At 41.1% G+C, this 20,588-nt stretch overlaps 1 protein-coding gene across 1 annotated transcript; it reads right to left on the bottom strand.

Annotated features, from left to right (window-relative positions):
• Window positions 1-898: 898 nt before the first annotated feature.
• On the bottom strand, window positions 899-20,144 carry ST13 (ST13 Hsp70 interacting protein). The gene is made up of 12 exons (XM_088676650.1): window positions 19,867-20,144; window positions 16,613-16,694; window positions 15,130-15,202; window positions 14,930-15,000; window positions 13,973-14,039; window positions 12,695-12,779; window positions 11,550-11,660; window positions 10,875-10,977; window positions 7,687-7,803; window positions 5,144-5,207; window positions 3,099-3,214; window positions 899-2,491 (listed from the first exon to the last, which is right to left on the bottom strand). The coding sequence occupies exons 1-12, from the start codon at window positions 19,974-19,976 to the stop codon at window positions 2,363-2,365; spliced, it is 1,128 nt and encodes a 375-aa protein (XP_088532776.1). The 5' UTR covers window positions 19,977-20,144; the 3' UTR covers window positions 899-2,362.
• Between the last annotated feature and the right edge of the window lie 444 nt (window positions 20,145-20,588).

The following is a 20,588-nucleotide window of genomic DNA, read 5'->3' as shown; positions in this document are numbered from 1 at the left end:
CTGAAAACGGTTCTTCCGTCAACGGCTAGCGCGAGTGAGGGAGGCGGAGAATAAAGAGCAGCTCGAAGCGGGCTGGTTTGTGGAGGGACAGGCGCACCCGCGTCAGTAGGGTGTACAGCGAGGGCGAGGGCAGGCAGTAAAACTTTCCCGGCATGTCCTGTCAGGCCCCCAGGAGTGAGCACCCGCAGAAAAGAAGCCTTGGCATGGAAACGCAAAAGCTGAGGGCGCCGCCGCAATTTGGCTTTTATCTACTTTAAACTACTGCGAGATGGCTTTGCGTGTGGCCGCTCGGCCGCTTCGATCGGCACACCTACAAGTGCCACACAATACCCGATCTGCATTTGTAGGAACAACTGGAGAAAGTTGTGCTCAAGCGTCCCATGCTTTCAGGCTTCCCATAAGCCACTTATGTGACAACTGGACTTTGGACAAAGTGGGCCTTTGGGCTGATTCAGCAAGCTCTTGTATTCTGATTTGCCTTAGATTTCCCCTCATCGACAGGATTCTAGACTGCTTCTAGACTGGCAAGATTGCAACTGCTGAGATAACTTAAAAGAAGCTGCAGAATCAGAAGAATCTTTATTTGCATCATCCACTAGCCATAGCACTAAAATTAAAATAAAAACTGTACTGAAGATAGAGGTAAAAACTTAACTATAGAAAATACATTTCGGGGATTTACATCTTATTCTAATTGCCCCCACTAAAAACATTGCAGTTTTTGCTGTCACCTGATCATCTTGATCTGCTAAAAGAAAAGACAGCACCAATGTTTGAGCAACCCAGAATGGACAATAATAGACAGATAATAACCCCTCCAACTTTAAACTTGGAATAGCTTCCCATGAATTTGTTTTAAGACTTATATAAGCACCACATGCAATAATTAACAAAAAAGTTTATTCAAAACCAGTCTTTATTGTTTTGAAAGGCAACTAGAAGTATTTTCAGAACTAATTCTTAAGCAAAAATGAATTCATCTTTTTTCATTCAATGAGATTATTATTGTATGAAGGGAAAAAACTTTCTGGAGTTTATTTTTAGAAGTGAGTTCCTAAATCTGTTCAGATTTAAACAAACAGAAAGCATACATCACTTATGGGTTCAGACAAAATTACAAGAGCACAGAACAGGAAACATTCAAAAGCCCTAGAAGAGACCCAGACGTAATTATAACAAAGTTTCCAACATTAAGAGCAGGAATCAAAATTTTAGTAGACAGAAAATAACAGATTTAATTGTATTAGTTATCAATGAACATTTCAGCAAAGTGTCCAATGAATACACATGCTGTAATTATACTGAAGATTTGCCATTCCAACAAAGATCTTCCTTCTCTCCTTCCTTTCAAACTCAAGCCCCACAAGTATCAATATGATAGTGTGACAAACAAACCCCGCCCTATAAAAATCAGTATTTGATACTCTAACTAGGATATATGGAAATGGGGAAGTACTCAGCTGCAAAAGATATAAGGTTCTGGCAAAATATATGTAATTAGAGCTTCCATGAAATGAGAATCCAGAACTTCACCAATCTTAAGATCTATGCTGTATATATTCATTCTGAATTATTTAAAGAATGAATGCAACCAATTTGTTTTCCTCCTACAATATTAGGAAATTAAACCAAGAATAATGTTCAGTAGTTACAGAAAGGCTCCTACCTTTTGAAGTTATTCAGCTGACTAATGTTAATAAAAACATTTGCCCCCTACACAACTTGACAGAGACAATTAACAAGTTAATCGGCTCAACATTGATTGTATAAGTAGTCCAACCTCAACAGCATTTGTAACCAACATATTAAAAGCCTAACCCACTGCTGCAGGGATCTGATCTGTGAAGAATCTGACTGCAACTATTTAAGTCACCCTTGTGAATATAAAAAAAGAATATTAATTGTGTATTATTTCTTTCAGTTAAAATAAAAAATACTGATCTTCACTTATGTTAGAACTTAAGAATTGTTACAAGCTCTTACAAAGGAGTTCAGTTACTGGGAAGCAGAAACCCAACGCTATTACTTAAAAAAAAAAATAACCACACGCCCCTCCAAAAATAGCCTCCCACCCACCCAACACATTTTGGTACAATCTACTGGAAGATTACAATTATTAAAAATTTAAAAGAAACTGCACTACTGTTGAGTAAGACAAACTCCTGGGCAAAGGTGCTGAGAGGGGGAAATGTATTTTTTTGAAATAAAACCTGAATACAATCAAACTGACTGCCATTTCTGAAGCATGGAGGGAGGAGGAAAAGGGATTCTACCCAGAGCACCCTAATTCTCTTCGGAGAATTAGAGGTACAATGGTTTGTGTTATTGCAACATCCCCCACCTCTTGCAATGGAAGGGGATTTTAGGGTTGATTTCCAAATTTGGCTGATAGTTTGCCAATGAGATTCATGACTTTGGGGTTATTCTGGTACTTTGACATGTTTGCTGGGTTCTGTGCAACATCCTGGAAAGCTGCCATGACTTCTGGATCCTGTAAAACAAAAAGGGGGGAAATGGCTTGTACTGTTGTATGAAATTAAGTGGGCTTTCATATCCATGTTAAGCCTACAATACAATATAAAATCAAGTATGATAAACCTTAGTGGTATGGGAACCAAGTGTTCTTAACTATATACTAGTTGTTGTTGGCATGCACCTGTCTTGAGAGACAATGGAGTGCGTCCCTGGGAGTGAAGTCAAACCTCTCTGTTAGCAGCACTGAAGTGACCTCACTAGGATGCAAACCTGGGTACTGTATATGGAGGTCCTGGGCTGTCCAGATGACAAGACCCCCCCTTGGCCTCGAGAACAATTATATTAAAATTGTATCCATAGGCTGTTTATATACTGTATAGGCACATCAAATGGTATTTCTTGCAGTTAAGATTCCTCTTGTTAAGCGGTGTCATTTGTTACAAATGCCACATGTCACCTCAAGGACATTTATAGAGCAGAATAAAAATGACTGAAAATAAATGAATGATGGAATAATCAACTATTTGGAGGAAGGTCCTTAGAGAACAAGCACAACTCATATGAAGAATCAGGGCTCCTTAAATCTCTCAATCATCATTATTTTACTTGTTCTTTGTTCTCACCTGCATGGCTGCAAGAACTTCAGGGTCACTGAGAATTTCATTAAGACCAGGCATGCCCCCCATTCCAGGCATGCCCCCCATTCCAGGCATGCCCCCAGGCATGCCTCCAGGAAAACCTGCAAATGTAAAACATAGACTTGGAGCAGGGATAAACAATCTTTCTGGACCAGAGGGCACATTTTGAGAAAGTGTCATGGATGCTAGTCACAAAATGGCTACCGCATGGTGTGTGGCATAATGCAAAATGGTTGTCATGAGGGGTGTGGCATAACAAAAAAATTAGAGTGAGTACAGTCATTGCTGCTTTCTCCCCAACCCCCTGGACAATCTCATGCTTACCATGGGAAGTCAGCTATGTCCTGCTAGATCTGATTGTAGAAGGCACACTATATTGAATACCCATGCACAAACCAGTGATGTTGCTGTCTAGTAATGAGGAGCATTTTGCAGTACAAGGAAAAATATACAAAGTGGTCACATCACACACACTTTTATGCACGTGCATGCACAGAGCACCCAAATAGACCACATATACCCATAAATCTCTCTTGTACACACATATGCCCAGTCAAACACATCTCTCTCCCTCTCTCTGTCCAAGTGCATCCATTCCTCTTTCTGAGACTACACATTCGTACTTCCTGCCCTCCCACCCTTAGAGACTGCACTACATACATACATCTGCTTCCTTCTCTGTCACACATACCTCTTCTCTCTCTCCAAAGTGCATCTTTCTTAATCACACACACAGATGGAGGCCCTACATGGGGTGAACAAGCAACAAGTGCCTGCTGCCAGTTCCACCTAGCTGGTGGGCAACAAGCAAACAAACAGGATGGGCCATCCCTGCCACTTCCTAACCCACTGCTTAAACATCCTGCCAAACTAACCAGAATGCAAGGAAGCAGCCTTTCCAGCTGAAGCAACTGCTCTGCCATTAAAAAATCCTCTACAACCCCCCCCCCCAAAAAAATATCAAGGGAAACCAACCCAGCTCTCACAGGCAGCATGGTGCCGGCAGGTGCCAATGAAGGCCTTTGGGGGCTCCATGGCACCTGTGGGTACAAACCCTACAGCAAAGCATACCCTGCTTTCACATATGTGTTACATCCTTACATATTACCATTCTTTGGAAGCCTCCTATAGCCAGGAGAGCAAGGGAACTAAAACTTTTCTTGAACAAATATCAAGACTTTATTCTGTGTTCTAATACCCACTTAGTCCTCCGGGTCCAAATACAGTCACTTTCAGCTGGAGGTTACCTATGAAATAGTTATGCTACTTCAAGGCTTTGTCTTTTCATAAACAGAGGAATGTATTATCATGGCCTCTTTAGCAAATTGTATGTGAAGGATTACTTCAGCACAGCAAGTTGTACATACTCTGTACGATCTTACCAATAAAGCAAAACACAAGAGAGGAGGCTGTATGGGCAAGCAATTCTGCAGTGTACATGATTTCTAAGATTTGCTGTTAGCAAGTTTGTTTATCACCCTTCATTAGATTTGGTTCCAGGGCAGTTCATAAAATAAAGGATTAAGAAACAATCAACCACATAAAAAACAACCAGCAGTTTAAAAACAGCAAGCAGTTAAGACTTTAAAATACCTAAAATACAAAAAGAATAAAAAGAGGTTCTCTGGTCCCTAAAAGCAGTGAGGTGAGCCTTTCTGGGGAGGTGCCTACAGATGGCATGCCATGTCCAGAAAGGCTCTCTCTTTGGTTGCAAAGGAGTGACAGAGTGTGGGAACAGGATGATATGGGTGAGGCTCTTCAGGTCTCAATAACATCTCCCTCTTTTCTAGCCCCAAGTCACTTTCATGGTCTCCTAGGCCACTACAGTGAGTGTTTTGTTCCTATGAGTAGTTATGTGTTCCCTTCACATACAGATATTCCCTTCCAGCAGCCAAACAACTTTCCTTCTTGTTTGAAAAACCAAACTTACATAAGTACAGCTTTTCTTTTGCCCTAGTAGCAAGTTAAACAAAATGCTATGACCCATAGCATTTCTCTGTTGCTATTCATGCTTTGAAATGAACACATACCTGGGAAGCCACCTGGGAAGCCACTAAACTGAGGTCCTCCAGTTTGTCGTCGAGCCTCTTCCTCCTGCAATCAATAAATCATGAGAAAACGTCACATGCTCTCCAACTAATCAAGCTTATATATAGAAAGCTGAGAAGGCTATTACAACTGGATCCAAAGCCTACTACACAGACCCTACATGTTCTTAAGTTCTGCAATACGGCTTCACTCCAGGATACTGAATTTCTAGGCCCCTGGAAGAATGAGTTTTGAAAAGAAAATAGTTGTGATATTTATTTTAATGCTCAAGTTTGTTGCTGCTTCCTCAGTGTTTATAGCACTGGGCTTCAAACTACAGATAAGTCACATCTTACACAGCAGGGATTATGTTCTTGGCCATTGCACATATAAGCAGCGCAAAGCCAGAACGACCCCTAGAAAACTGTAAAAATAAATAAATCACTGCACTCATCCGTGTGTGAGAAATAAGGCTCTTAGTCTTCCTCCTCCTCTTCCTTGCTAAATGATGCTTATGGGGATGATATGAGGACAAGGGGTGTTGCCAGATAGCCAGAAGAAGTGCTTGGCTGTGGTTCAGATCCAGATGTGGATTGCATGGGCAAAAATGCCACTATTGTCTCTTGAACTCATCAAACATTTCCTTGCATGGTTTCAGTGTCTGTAATCCCATGGATGATCTTGAGGCTGCGTTCCATGAAGGAATCAAACTCTGCAATCAGATCATTTGTGTGCTTTATGACTTTGAAGAATTGAGAAATGTCTGCAGGTTCCAACTTGCTGGCTCATGCTCTCCATCCTCATCCTCACATTCTAAACTTGATCTGACCAGTTCCTCTAGCTATTCAGCAGTCAACTGAATAGATCCAACTACTCCATGGATCTCATTTTCATGCACCCTGATGGCATGGATGCTGTACTTATTCCGGCCATATTTGCCTGCCACAGCACACATAGAGCCAGCTCTCAAGCAGTTCAGCACAGCCAACTTCTTTTCCAGTGTGGGAACCATCCTTCGCTTCTTCTTTGGTTTCTCAGCAGCTGATGAGAATGAGGACGCCTTGTGTTTTGCGGCCATTCTGCAGCTTTCTCCAACCACCTCATCCACAATCCAGTCTCCTCCAAGACCCTCCACAAGTCCTTCAGACCTCTTCCAACCACCTTTTCCAAACTCCTATGATATCTCTCCGACCTCCTTCAATCTCCCTCTCCAACTGCTTCTTCCACACTCCAACCTCCTCCAATGTCTTTCCAAACTTCTCTACAAGTCTCTCTGGTCTCCGCCAATCACCCACTCCAACTCTCTGCTACCTCCTCTGCCTTCTCTTCACACTCAGCAATATCAAAAGCAAGACTATGGCCAGAAACAATGTGAAAAAAATTATGGAATAATTCAAAACATAAAGATTAACAAACTAAAGTCTTTGAAAGTACTGAATGAATCACGGTGCCAGACTTTACCCGCTAGAGAACAAACTGTGAAGCTTTGTAATCGGCAATGGCCAATTCTGATGTCCAACTCTAAACTCTGCAGAACAGTGTTTCGAGATAGCAACTACTGTTTTATTGAATTCTTCATCAGCCAATTAGTTCAACAAACACTTGTAAGTAGAAAGATATGTAATTTCTTCATAAAATGAAAATGTTCAAACGATGACCTGCACATGCATAACAACAACTTCAAATAGCGTGGAAATTATAAATGTGACATAAAAAGGTTACATACCCCATTTTCTTTGGAATAGATGTAATATACATGAGAATGAAAAATACTCTGGAACAGTGCTCATGCGATTATGTAGTCACTGTTACTAACAACATTTTATGAAAAAAAAATACGGGTATTTGTGTAACTAATTGGCTGATGAAGAATTCAACGAAACAGTAGTTGCTATCCGGAAGCACTGTTCAGCAGTTCAGAGTTGGACATCAGAATTGGCCATTGCCGATTACAAAGCTTCACAGCTTGTTCTCCGCCAGGTAAAGTCTGGCACCGTGATTCATTCAGTACTTTCAGAGAGTTTAGTTTGTTAATCTTTATGTTTTGAATTATTCCATAAAATTTTTCACATTGTAATTGTCTCTGGCCATTGTCTATTGCGGAGTCATATTTTGCAACACAGGGGTTGTGTGTTTTCTCTTCACATTCTGCAGACTCTTCAACCACACTCAAACGCTTTCACAAAGACTACCGAGACTGTTTGCAGTTTCTTCCTGCTCAGCCACCCCTTCCCACCCCGTGCATCACATTTTCATGGTATTTGTTTAAAAAAATGAAAACAAAAATTGGTGGTGTGCATAAAGCTGTGATCATGTTAAATACGTATAATAAGTGTAAGATGTGAGTTACCTGTACAAAAAAATAGTTATCATTTTGAAGTTCTCTGCAACTAAATACAGATTCAGTTAAAGATAGACATTCTAAAACATAGGTTAACATTTGAAACTGTAGAAGCTCCCCTTTTTTAGCCTATTTCCATACACATTTTTGGATAGAGTTATGCTGGGTTATTTTCCTGTTGTACATGCTTTTTAAAGCTCTCACCCTTTGAGCTCTCTCATGTTCTTCTCGAGCTTTCTTTACTCTTTCCATCCTTTCCCTGATTTCTTTTTCTTCACGCTTTCGTTCATATTTTCTTCTGTGTTCCGCAATCTTCTGAGCCTGAAGCAGAGGGTGGGTATTAGTCATATGACTCCAGAGCATCTTTAAAATACCATCTTAGCACTTTACTGACCTCAACTAGTTTTAATTGTTTTTGTATTCTGCCAATTCTTTCTCTAGTGCTGCAAATTAGATATTTAAGACACACACCTTCTCTTCAACAGGCAGCTTAAGATTCAATATATAGCTGAGTCCCACAGGATATGAAGTCAGTATTTCACAAGGGGGCAAAACCTGCAGCCTGAAGCTGCTGATGGTATGAGTGAACAGAGTGAAAATGATTATCTAGGCTGTCAAAGTCTGGAAACCTATCTAGGAATTTATACTACAAGTCATGTGTAAAAATCTTTTAAGAGAATTGCTTCTAGTGTTCTGGCCAAGCCAAGCTAAAGAATGCAGATTGCCACTGAAAAAGTCTTAATCAAGAATGGAGTGTCTTAACATTTTTCAGCCTTAGGGGGCCACATTGGGTTAGGATCCTCTCCTAACCCAGTACTGTGGTGGAGAGAAATGATAGACCTTCCTCTTTCTACAGTGCTAAGACCCCTTAGCAATAGGACCATGTTAAGTGGTGAATGGGCACTCCTGTGGATGGAGATGAGTCAATTTTCCCAAGGGGTGGTAGGTCACCAGAAATGGCTTGGCAGGCCAAGTCTACCCTGCAAATTTGCCACCCTTGATCTAGACAACATAGCATATTTTGAAGCCAGAAATGCTAAAACCAAGGTTCAAAATGTAAAATAGTAGTGTGTATACTACACACTTGGCATACAAAACTTTAGGCTCTAGGGATATCACTTTTTGGGTCGGTGGTATCAACTAGCCATCTCAAAACATGATGTACTGAGAAAAAAACATGCCTTTAGTTGTCATCAGTATTTGGCAGCAAAAGCTCTTAGCATCCATAACACTGCTACTTGGAGAAGCCATTATAATATTTTACACAGGTTTCAGCTTCCAGATGCTTCTTCAAATATTATAAAGGAAGCCTTTCTGCATCTTTTATCAAAAACTTTAAAGGGACTTTCATAGTCGGCTCCCAACTAGGTCAAGTCTCAACTATAGCCGTCAGTAGTGAATGAGACTCTTAATCTCAGGGTCGTGGGTTCAAGCCTGACGTTGGGCAAATGAGCCCTGCATTGAAGGGGATTGGACTAGATGACCCTTGTGCTTCTAACTCTACAATTCTAGGATTCTAAGTCTACCCTGGCTGAGCAGTGCTAGCAACTGGGATAGAAAAGCTAGGAGCCAAATGTTTGGGGATGGGGGTTGGCAACACTTATTAGTTATTATTTTGATATACATGAACTAATACACAATTCACATAAGTGACACATTGTTAATATCACATTTTAACAGAAATTGTTAATGCATGTTTCATTTGGTGGTTAGGACAAAAATATTGGTACCATACACACTACTCTTTGTTGTTAAACTCTTTGTTAACTAACATATTGTCTATCCTTAACATATACTTTGAGGCTTCAGAGCACATACATTTCAGAAATCCTTGAGCATCAGCCAGGCACAAAAAATGGCACCCAGACCTTTTGAGGTGTTTGCAAATGGAGACTCTTTGGGCATGAAATGCGCCTGGTACCCTGTTAATTTTGAACCCTGTGGCTGAGACTAGCCTATCTTACTTGGTCCTCTGTTTTGTGAAATTATACTGTTTCGGTTAGTTGCTCATATTTTTATTATCATTCTCTATGCTGCAGTTTCAATGAGAGGGAGGAGGGAACTGCCCTAAGGCATCTTCACAGGAGTTGGTCCTGCCCACCTAGCAACAACAGGCATTTCCTAAACATCCCCACTCCTCTTCATGTGGCAAACAATAAAGCAATAGACATGGAGACTGCAACAATGAGTATGGACAGAGCAGAGGCATTTCCTACAACCCTGAAATGCCTTCTCTTCTTTTCATCCATAAAAACCATGGAGAAGGGGAGACATATGCCATTTTTAGGAGTTGTCAATGAAGTAAAAAGATATGTGGAAGACTTAGGCTTGTTGAATCAAATATTCATTCTATCTGTGGGTAATAAGACAGTGGAGAGAGCAGTTCCAAATACACAGTGGAAGGGAGAGGAAGCAGAAGCCAGGCTATCACATCAAAGCTTCAGAAATGTTCAATTATATATGTACATGATTATGAGATATCAAAATTTATGACCTACTTGATGGCTCTTCCTTTTGTACAAGGTTAAGATATATCCCTTGCTGATGTAAATCCTAAACTTACAGTAGGAGGGGCAAACCTTTGGTCCTATGGACATTGCTGAACTAAGACTTCCATCACCCCTAGCAAGCATGGCCAAAGGTCAGGAAGATGAGAGTTTAGTTCAAGATCTGGAGGGCCAAAGGTCTCCACATATGATCTACAGAATGCCAGACCTGATGAAGCAGTTCAGTTAAATAATTATTCAAAAATATTCTTTGAATATATAGGCCAGCTTGCAAAAACAAGGAGTGGTTCTCTAGAGACAAGGCTGAAGTTTATAATTTTCTGAACCGTTTGTAATCACAGCTGACAGCACTCCCATGCGGCAATGCAGCAAATCAATAAAAACAACAACAATATTACGTTCTAGCTAATGCACTGATATCGGATGATCCACGTTTTATGCAGCAGATGTATCTACAGTTTTCCCACTGTTCCTTTCCCACAAATATTGGGAACACATGCCCATATCATACACACACATTTCCCCTTCAGATATTATAGGAGTTTACTCAGAGACATGCAGTGGACACATGGAAAACTTGTCTACTTCCAGCAATCGTCTGGAAGTTAGATGATGGAACCACAGCATCCTTAGTTTTGAACTATGAGGCCATGCATAATTCCAACAGACACCAAATTCTGAAATAAGTTCTGCCTAACACCACAGAAGACAAACCATGAACAAGGCAATAAATTTGATGTCCCAAGGTACAGCCTGAAGGCACATGAGGCCACCACTCTCTTCAAGCTAAGGAGCTTTAGGGAATCACATATACACTGTGTTCAATTCCACGAAAAAAGAATAGAAAATGTAAGAAAATAAATATGTATTCCTGTTGTCACTCACTTTGGGCTGCACTTCCTTCAGCATGGCACTAGCATCTTCATCATAATCCAGTTTACAAGCTAATGCCAGGTCATGTGCAGACTCCTCCCAGTGACCCAACAGCCTGGCAAAGACATTTTAAAATCAGATTTAACCCATGGCATAAAATAGGGGTGGGCATCCTTAGTCCAACAACTTCTGAAGACCACAACTCCCACCATCCCTGAACACTGATCATGCTGGCTGGAGATTATGGGGGTTTTGAGTCCAAAAACTTCCAGAGGGCCGCATGTTTGTCATTCTTGGGCTAAAAGAAAACCCATGGATATGCACAGCTTGAAAACCACACAGAAACTTTCCAATTCATTATTATGTTACTTGTATTTTTGCAAATCCAAACTGTCCCTTACTTCCATATTTTACATTGAAGAAGCAAAGGAGAATTTACAGTGGTAACAGAACAGTACAAAAATGTGCATTTATACATGGTTACGATTATCTTAACTGCCCTTCACAATAAGGTAACAGAACAGGTAGCAACAATTTACAATTATAAAAACAGACGCTCACGAGTTGAATCAATTTAATAAAAAATACCAGCTACACAACTAGATTATATTTAACAGCAAACCAGACTGGAAAGTTGGTATTTTCATTAATCAGGAGTACAATGTAAAGAGAGGTTAGTTTCTTTACCTGTGGGCTTTCCCTCGCCATTTGTAAGGCTGTGCTGAATCAGGGTTAATCTGAATGGCTCTGTCACAATCTCTGATGGCAGCATTTGGCTTCTGCATTTTCACAAAGACACTGTCAACAACAAGGAAATCAAATATGTTTAAGGAACTATCAGCTGCACATTTTTGGGTACTCAGTATGGAGTCTAGAGATGCTACAAGTTACATGACAGTCATGTTGCCTAATCATATTTTTCCCCTTCCACTGTCCCAAAAACTGCAAGCCGCTTCAGTAATTTGGATACATCCTATTCTTTTTTTTTTTTGCTACAACCACTTTTTTATTGGACTTTTTTTACAAGACAAGTATGTTGAGCTTTTAATGCTCATTAACAAAAATTCAATAATAATGTAGTTTAATGGCTTATAGACTTTTCTTTTTCTAAGATTGGTATTAATGGCATCAATCACCTATTGCTTCAATTTTTATCTGACAGTGACTTCTATGAAGCAACATTAAGCAGAAAGATAATTAGAATCTCAACTGCCAATTTAAATTAGCTAAGTCCTTTAATAAATACATTACACACACTCTTTCTTACTCAAGACAAAAAGCAAAGTTAGGAATATGACATCTAAATTATGTCCAAGTGTGCTAAGAAAAACTTAAATGCTTGCTTTTTCATAAAGTCATTCTGTAATCTGACTTTATGTTTACAGGTATGGTAACATTAAGGACAAGGGAAAGAGAAGAGGTAAATGGGAAGGAGAACATGGAACAGGGTCATTAGAAGTAAAGACAACCATGAGCACATAGCAATTTAGAAAACTGACATTTACACTTATTATACAGAATGTCTGGTAAATATTTCCACAACCACCAACACGACTTTTCAGGTGAATAACAGCACCTCAAAATGTCAAAGACTGTATGTTGCCTTGCAAAGGAGCTTATCAAAATAGATTTAACAAAGAGGCACAAGAGGCTGAACAGTTTTTTTTGCAGCCAAGTCAAGGTATATTGTCACATTTTGTACAATATGTACATTTTACTAACAATTCATTTAGGAAGACAATTCTGCAGTTAATTAGTCTAGACTAAGCTGTTTTTGGGTATATATAGTTTGGCATCCTCTAATGCACTTGTTTTCAAATTTAAAGTCTCACCTGGCTCGTTTGGCATACAAGATAGCCAGTTGTGGATTCAACTTGATGGCTTCTGTGAACAAATCAATGGCTTTCTGAAGTTCACCTGAAAATATAAATAAAGCTTCAATTGTACCCCCAAAGAAGAAATCTAAATGATATACTTGTCTCAGTTAGGAGTACAGGACATATGGAATAAAGGGAATGGTACATAGTGCCATCAGTCTTGTCTCATTGACAAATTGCATACATCCTCTTTTGGGACAAGGCACTCAAGTGGATTGCTGCTGTGCAACCCCAGGTTTTCGTACGGTTTTCTAGACAAATCTAGACAAATTGGTTTCAAGTCCTGTTTTGTTGTAGAAACCGCATTGGTCACCCTATGTGATAACCAGTGCCAAGAGAAGAGGAATACAAGCCTTTTGATACCCCTAGTTCTCTCAGTATCTTTTGATACCACCAACTGTGGTATCCCCATGGAATGACTATGTGAAATGCATATGGATTCATTTAGGCAACAGAGCCGAACAACATGTACTTCCTCCCTTGCCTCTTTCAGGAAGGGGGGGGGAGAGAAAAAGTGTGTGTGAGAATGAGTGAGAGTGAGTGACACACACACACACACACACACACACACCTTGACAGGACCTGCATGGGAGGGGAGCCTGGTGAGTGAGAGGCAATTTGCCTAGCCCTCCAATTTATTTATTTTACTTGCAGGTCAGTGGGCCATAACATAAAGCAGAGTTCTCTTTAACCTTGCTTTAATGCCTTTTACAGCTTGAAACACTGGTCCCTTAAGGACTACTTCTTCTCTGTCAACCTACATGGGAGCTGAGATCTTCTCATGCAGGTTGACAGAGAAGCGTTTCTCAGAGTTTCACCACCATGACCAATTAAGTGGTAGGCAATGCTTCTGACATGCTGGTTACTGAATTCCCCTCCCCAGAAAGTTTGTCTAGTGGCTATAGCATCATATTTTAGGTATCAAGACAAGATGTTTAGTCTCAAGCATTTTAAATAAAATTATTCTTTTTCTGGATCAGATGGGAAATGAAATTATTTTAAAGACAGTCATTCACTGCACTGTCTGAATCAAAGTTATGGTGAATTTGGAACGTGCTTTTGTTTGAATTATGTACTTATTGAAAAGACCAACTTCTAAATACTGTTTTCTTAACACTGTGGGAATTAAGAAACTCACAATCCACCCTATAAAATAGAAGTATACTAAAATACATATTTTGTTTACCTCTAAAAAGCTTGTCAGAAAATTAATTTTCCTTATAAAGAACTCACCTTCACCTAGTGCATTAATAGCTTCCATCTTTTTTTCATTCGCCTGGTCCATCATCTCTTCCGTTACCTAAAGGAGAGAGAAACAAAGTGACTTCAATTCACACCAAGTATTTGGAAAGCATTCTTAATTCTAGAAATTTTAAAAGGTCTAGAGCAGCCACCCCCAAACTGCGGCCCTCTAGATGTTTTGGCCTACAACTGCCATGATCCCTAGCTAAGAGGACCAGTGGTCAGGGTTGATGGGAATTGTAGTCCAAAAATCTGGAGGGCCTAAGTTTGGGGGTGCCTGGTCTAGAGTATCAATATACGACTCAACCGAATCTCTGTAAAGGGATATGTGTTTCAAAACTACTTAAAGGCAATTAGAAAAATATCTATCAACAAGAAATTTCTTCTTTTTAAAAAGCCACACAGACTATGAAGGAGAGTTGAAATTGTCTTAACTTTTTATTTATTTTTTCATACTTTAGATCAGTGGCTATTTAGTTATGGTAGAACACAGCTGGCAGTGGTGCACTGGCAGTCTGCTGGTCTGATCCAGCTCAGCAAGCTCTTCCTGCTAGCCCACTAGCTCCCAGTCTCCATTGTGCATGCAACAGGACTGCTTTATTTCTTCTGCCTGGTGTATTGGACATGTATGTGATACAGAAGTGCATGTGCAGACATGAGATGGCCAGGTCCACCTTTGTTTTGGCCACAACCTGGTGACATGGACACAAAAATCTTTCTTGGATATCAGTTATTTTTCTTAACATTAAAAGGGTAATTTGAAATCCATGTTCTGCATTGGTTTCCTATATATTAGTACAGATTATATCATGGTGGATTTGTTTAGATAACTCTTAAAATATTGTAAAGCAATTTTCATGCCGTGCAATCCAGGAATGCTGATTGATTGAAAAAGCTACATGAGGTTTTACAAAGAGAGACAGTTCCAATCTCAATTAAGCTTATTACCTCAAGAGTTTCATCTCCCATTTCTTGAGGTTCATCACTGTCTGGTTCAATCACTCCTTCATTATCAATTTCTGCAAACAAAAACACCACTAATTAGAAGAATCCTAGTTATTCCACATAAGAGGCTAAATAGGAAAAATGAACCCAAAACGTTGCATCTACAACACGGAAACCATGCAATACAGTACTGAATAACTCACCCACATCACTCTCTTCACTCTCGGGTTCTGATGGCTTTGGCGGTTCCTCTGGCTTCTTTTCTTCTGCTTTTGCCTAATGAAAAGGATATCAAATTATTGTCATGCTCATTTAACGCTTCGCTTAGGGTGGTATTGTAGGATGTTCAGACAATTCTAGAATAAATTATTTTCAGAGACTGAATTGAAGAACTGTTGCACTGTTTTTCCAGTTGGGAAGTTTTAAATTTAAAAGGTGAATATCTCAAAAATGTAATTATGATATTTTGGTTATTTAACTTCTGCTTGCTACAGACTACTGGAAAATCTAGACTTTCTACTGTTCTAAAATTCACCTGGGAAGATCTGGAAACATATATAAGTAGCACTGAAACATAGGGCAAGGGGCCCCATCAGAAAAGCAGCATATCTGACCAATGAAGTACGATATTTGTTAGAAGAGTCTGATTATCACGTCTTACAGCAATCATCAGCACCACTACCGCCAGTTTTCAAGATTCAAAGAACTATGCAACTAACTACACACCCAAGGGAACTTTAGATTTCTGCTTTCCAAACAGCAGAAGCCCTTGCCACATGACAAACCACTTCGGAAGGCATAAAGACTTTTAAAAAGCCAACAAACACAGTGGGGTGACCTCCTGTTCAGGGGATAGTGCAGGGAGGATAAAACGCATCATCTCTAGCTACCTCCCAAAAAAGTAATGTGTATGACATGTGCAAGCTCTCCTGTTCTTACCCTTTCCTCCATGTTGGCTGACCCATGACTAGGGCTGGGCGATATCTGGTTTTCAACATCATAATATATCAGCAGCTAAATATCGTGATATACTGATTTATCACAGTGTCTGAAATGTATCTCAGCTGCTGACAGAGATTTATATAGTGATTTTGTCCATAAATTGTTCCATTTATCCTCTTCAATATTCATATCCCTGTTTAATTCCCAGATTTTGTTGCGGGCAAAATTGGTGCTCAACAAGGGTTCCGTATAGAAGGGAAATTAAAATCATAATCACTATACTATATCTTCCCAAATTATTTTTCTGTATAGGCTAATGGCCCTTTATGAACAGAAGTGTCAAAAAATGATTATCATGGAATCAACAAACGATGTAGTATCCAACATGCATCTTTAGGTATGTGCAAAGAAAGCCTGAGTAATTACTAATGATCTTGTTGACACATGAAGGAGAGACACACACTGTGTCCAGGGCAGCTGTCTATCAGCTCCATCCAGTAAGCCGGCTGAGACCCTGCCTGCCTGCGCAATGTCTTGTCAGAGTGGTACATGCTCTGGTTATCTCCCACTTGGACTACAGGCAATTCCCAATTTGTGTGTGTTCTGTGTGATTTATAAGACAGCATCCATACTATTGCCCAAAGCTGAGATGCAGGTCAATTTTTTATATCAAATTGCACCGTACACTAAGAACTGTATGTACAAACATAAAAGACATAATCCTAACAAGCACCTCTCTCTTACCTCGTGTGTTCCTTCTGCAGCTCCTTCCGCAGCTCCTTCCTCAGAAGTGTTGCATGGAGCTGGTGGTATTTTACCTCCCATACTTTTCAAAAAAAGAAAAAGATTGGTGAGAGAGATACAGAGTTTGACAGCATTTGGTTTAAGATAAATGAAAAATATAAACCACTAAGTAACAGTTATCAATGAATATTTATGACTAAAGAATAACTGAACAGAAATTCTATTACCTTGAAATTAGTCCCATTTGGTTTTCTGAATTGCTACTTCAGCACAATTTTATTTTATTAGGGTAGAACAACTGAAACCCCTTTAAGCATAGCAATGTCAATTAACTAGCATTTGCTGCCTTCTAATCCAGGAAATTTGGAAAGAAAAAAAAGCTGTGGAAGGTTAAGCATTTCTAGATATAACTTGTACTTCCACATGCCGCAGTATGATTCCACAACACTAAGCAAATTACCCTGAACAAAATACTCCATTTTTACCCATGCTTTCAAGTCAGAACTGTGATATGTACAAAGGTTACAAGCAATAACACTAGAAAAAATATATCTGTAAAGAGGTGGAATGTAAATGATCCCCAGCAACTTTCCTAGAGCAAGGGGTGCAGGTGCTCAGCTTGTTCTACATTGTTCTGTACCTGTGATACTTACTCGCAAAGCATGTGCTTTGCACCACAACTGATTTCCCTAGAACTGGGTGATCCAACACATGACTTGAGGGCTGCATGGAGCCCTTGAGACCTTTTCTGAGGGCCCTCAACAACATTTGGTGCCCCCTCCTTGCACTGCCTTCCCAAAACCGGGTATACAAGGTGTGAGGGCTTTGGGAAGGAGGCATCAGGGCTGGGAAGGGCTCAAATTTTGGCCTCCCCCCACAGCACAACAATGCAGGGTGTGCCCTGCAGGTTCCTGTCAAGTACTCTTGTGGCCCACTTGGTCTGAAAGGCTGGACCTCCCTGCCCTAGAATGTACAGCAAAAGGTGGTGGTGGAAATCTGTGAAATCTAATTGAAATAAAATTAACCCAGAAGAGTAACCACCAAATAAGAACTACTAATATTCTCTGGCCACCCTATTTGATTTACAGTTTCACTGCTCACATTGTTAGGAAGTCTTTACCATTCAAAAACTAACTGATACTTTTATAGCCCAATCGTAGTATGAGCTAGGCATACCTACCGTAAGTCCACTGATTACAATACATGCAAAGCCTCCTAATGCTACAAGACCGTGTTATTAAACAACTATTTGATTCAAAACAAAAACCATTTCACACACAGAGAAAGATTTCAAATGAACAAGTTCTACCACTCCAGCAGAAAACCTGAAATATTACTACCCAATAGATAGAGCGACAGGTTACCTTAAACACAGCCGTGTTTGTTTCTACACTCCTCTACAGTACAGGTATAGCTCTTTCAGCCAAAACTCTTTCTACACTCCACAGCATGAAATACAAGCTTTTGCACTGTCATGGAACCATACTTTAAAGGTCTGTAGAAGCCAAAGATAGACTGCTTTTCTTCACAGAATCATCAACATTATTACTTGAGGGTTTTTTCCTGGGCTATGAAACAGGACTCCATAATGGTTTTTAATTCATTTAGCCAGAATGTGGTTGGCTGCATAAAGGGCACTCTTGGCAATGTAACACTGATTGCTTTCAAGCAGGATCTGAAATCATGGAGGGGATATTAGAGAACCATCTGGAAAATTTTAACAGCCAATTTTACTATTGTACAGATTTCAATAAGTAATCCAGTTAAATGTTTTTAACCATGCTTACAACAATATGAAAGAAGCTCTGCCTACCTTAGTTTTACATAAATTGAATACTAAATCTAAAAACGGTTACATATTGCTGAGTTGGTGGGGAGAAAGTAAGCTCTATGTGAGATCCTTCTAATCTAACCCCTGGATCTAGCAAGTGTTAAAATATAAGCCAGGCTAGCTTCCTGTATTGAGGTGAAAGCCTGGGTGATGAGCCACTAGTGAAACAAAGGAAAGGGGTTCTGTATGAGAAGGCAAATGGGTGGTGCCCCTCCACCAGCTCTGGGCAAAGCTGGAGTTTAGAGCTGAGTTGCAATGATGTGACCTAGAAGCCGCAAGCTGGTGAGAGTCAGAGCAAGGCTTGATTTCTGTTTGAATCCCCTCCATTGTAGGTTCAGGTTGCATATGTGTGTAAACAAACCATATATCATAAGGACACCAAACCCTGGGTAAGCTCCTGGAACCCCTGGAATCTCGCCCTGCTCCGAGAATGGCATGCAACAATATACTGCACTGGTATTTGCACAATCCAAGGTGTTTGAATTGTGGCTTGTGTTACACACACTTCCACAAAAAGTCGTTAGATAAATAAAATCTTTTTTCCTAAAAGATGACATAACAATCCTAAGCAACTCAGTTTAAGGCTACTGCAAAACACATGCTTTTTTCAACAAAGGAGGAACTTCCAGGTGGAAAGAAAAGAAAAGAATAGGCAAAAATGTGCTTGGCATGTAGTTTATAATGTTTGTGTTTCACTAAATGTGCTCTGGTGCAGTACCAGGGGACAATATTCCAGAAACAAAATGCATATAAGACGAGTAAAGAAAGTGCAACACATGAGTAATCATCCTAATGATGTGAAAGCTTTTTCTAATCCTTTCCTCAGGCACGAAAAAACGTTTTCTGTGCAGCAGAAATGTTCGAACCCGAGGGGATTAAAGAGCACATGCTAATTGTAACAGCCTGAAACCCTTTCCTTGTCGAGAAAGGGGGGGGGGGAGTGGAGTAACTGGACGCGAGAAAAACAGGTTTCCAATGACACGGCTAGGCCTTCCGTCCAGAAATCCGGCCATCCGTCCCTCAAACAGCCTCGGATTTCAGGGAAAGGATTGAAGACCCAAACCAAAGCAGGCACCTTTCGCAAGGCAAATAAATTATTATGAAGTGTTCCCCATTTCCCCAGCCCCATACAAGTCCCTGCAACTCCTACAATTCCGCGCTTTTCAAGCCCGACCTCTCTTATGATCGAGGCCTGATCCAGGGCTCGCCGCCCACCAAATAACCCCCCTCCCGCCAAAAACAAAAACCCAGCAGCAGCCCCCCAACCCCTACCGCCCGTAAACCGAGCACACTTTCATCACCTGAAAAAGGGGGTGAGGGTGGGAGAGATGAAGAAACGGGGATACGGAGGACGCCACTCCACCCCCACCCCCTGCTCCCCCTCCTCCAGCGCCACCCCATGAGGGGCTTCCCTCCGACTTACCCCTCCACCCAGTCGCGGAAGAAGCGCAGGTCGTCGCTGTGCAGGATGGCCGGGTTCTCCTTGCAGAGTTTCACGAAGGCCCGCAGCTCGCTCACCTTTCGCAGGTCCATGGCTCGCCCACTTCCCTCCCGCGCGTCCCCCGCGCGGCTGCTACTATTGCGGTGGTTGTTGCTGCTGCTGCTGCCGCCGCCGCTTGAGCTTCCCTCCAAGTGGAGTAACGAAAGTTCCCAGCCTCCTTCCCCTCCCTCTTGCTCGGGGCCCCGCTGCCTGTCACGCGCAATTCAGTTCAGCGCCACGCGCACGCGCTCCCCGCCCCTCCTGCCCCGCCCCCTGTCAGCTTTCGCTCGCTCGCTCGCTCGAGGCTGCCGCTCCCGCTGCGCTGGCTGCCTTCCCCCTTTGCTCCTCCCACTGCGCCCTCGCCACCCACCCGCCGTGGCCCCTCGAGCGACGCTCGCGCGGGGCGGACCGGAATTTTCCAGAAATGAAACCTGAGTTGCCCAATACATTTGCCTCTTTCCGTTGTCCCGCCCCCGCCGTTCCCACTTGGATAGTAACACCGAGTTATTTCACTCGCCAGAGGGCAATAACTGAAACTAAACGGGCTCTCTGCGCGTGAGTATGGGTCTCCCCGTGTGTGTTTTTACAAGCAGGCGTTTTACTTAGTCGCCTAAATAAAAATTTCCTAGCGAGCACCGCACACACCCGGAAGGAAGGAAGTGGGA

This window comes from Zootoca vivipara, chromosome 9, assembly GCF_965207765.1.
Source record: "Zootoca vivipara chromosome 9, rZooViv2.hap1.1, whole genome shotgun sequence".
Classification (NCBI taxonomy): Eukaryota; Metazoa; Chordata; class Lepidosauria; order Squamata; family Lacertidae; genus Zootoca; species Zootoca vivipara.
Note: the sequence above shows the minus strand (reverse complement) of the source record. Positions and strands in the feature narration are given on the sequence as shown.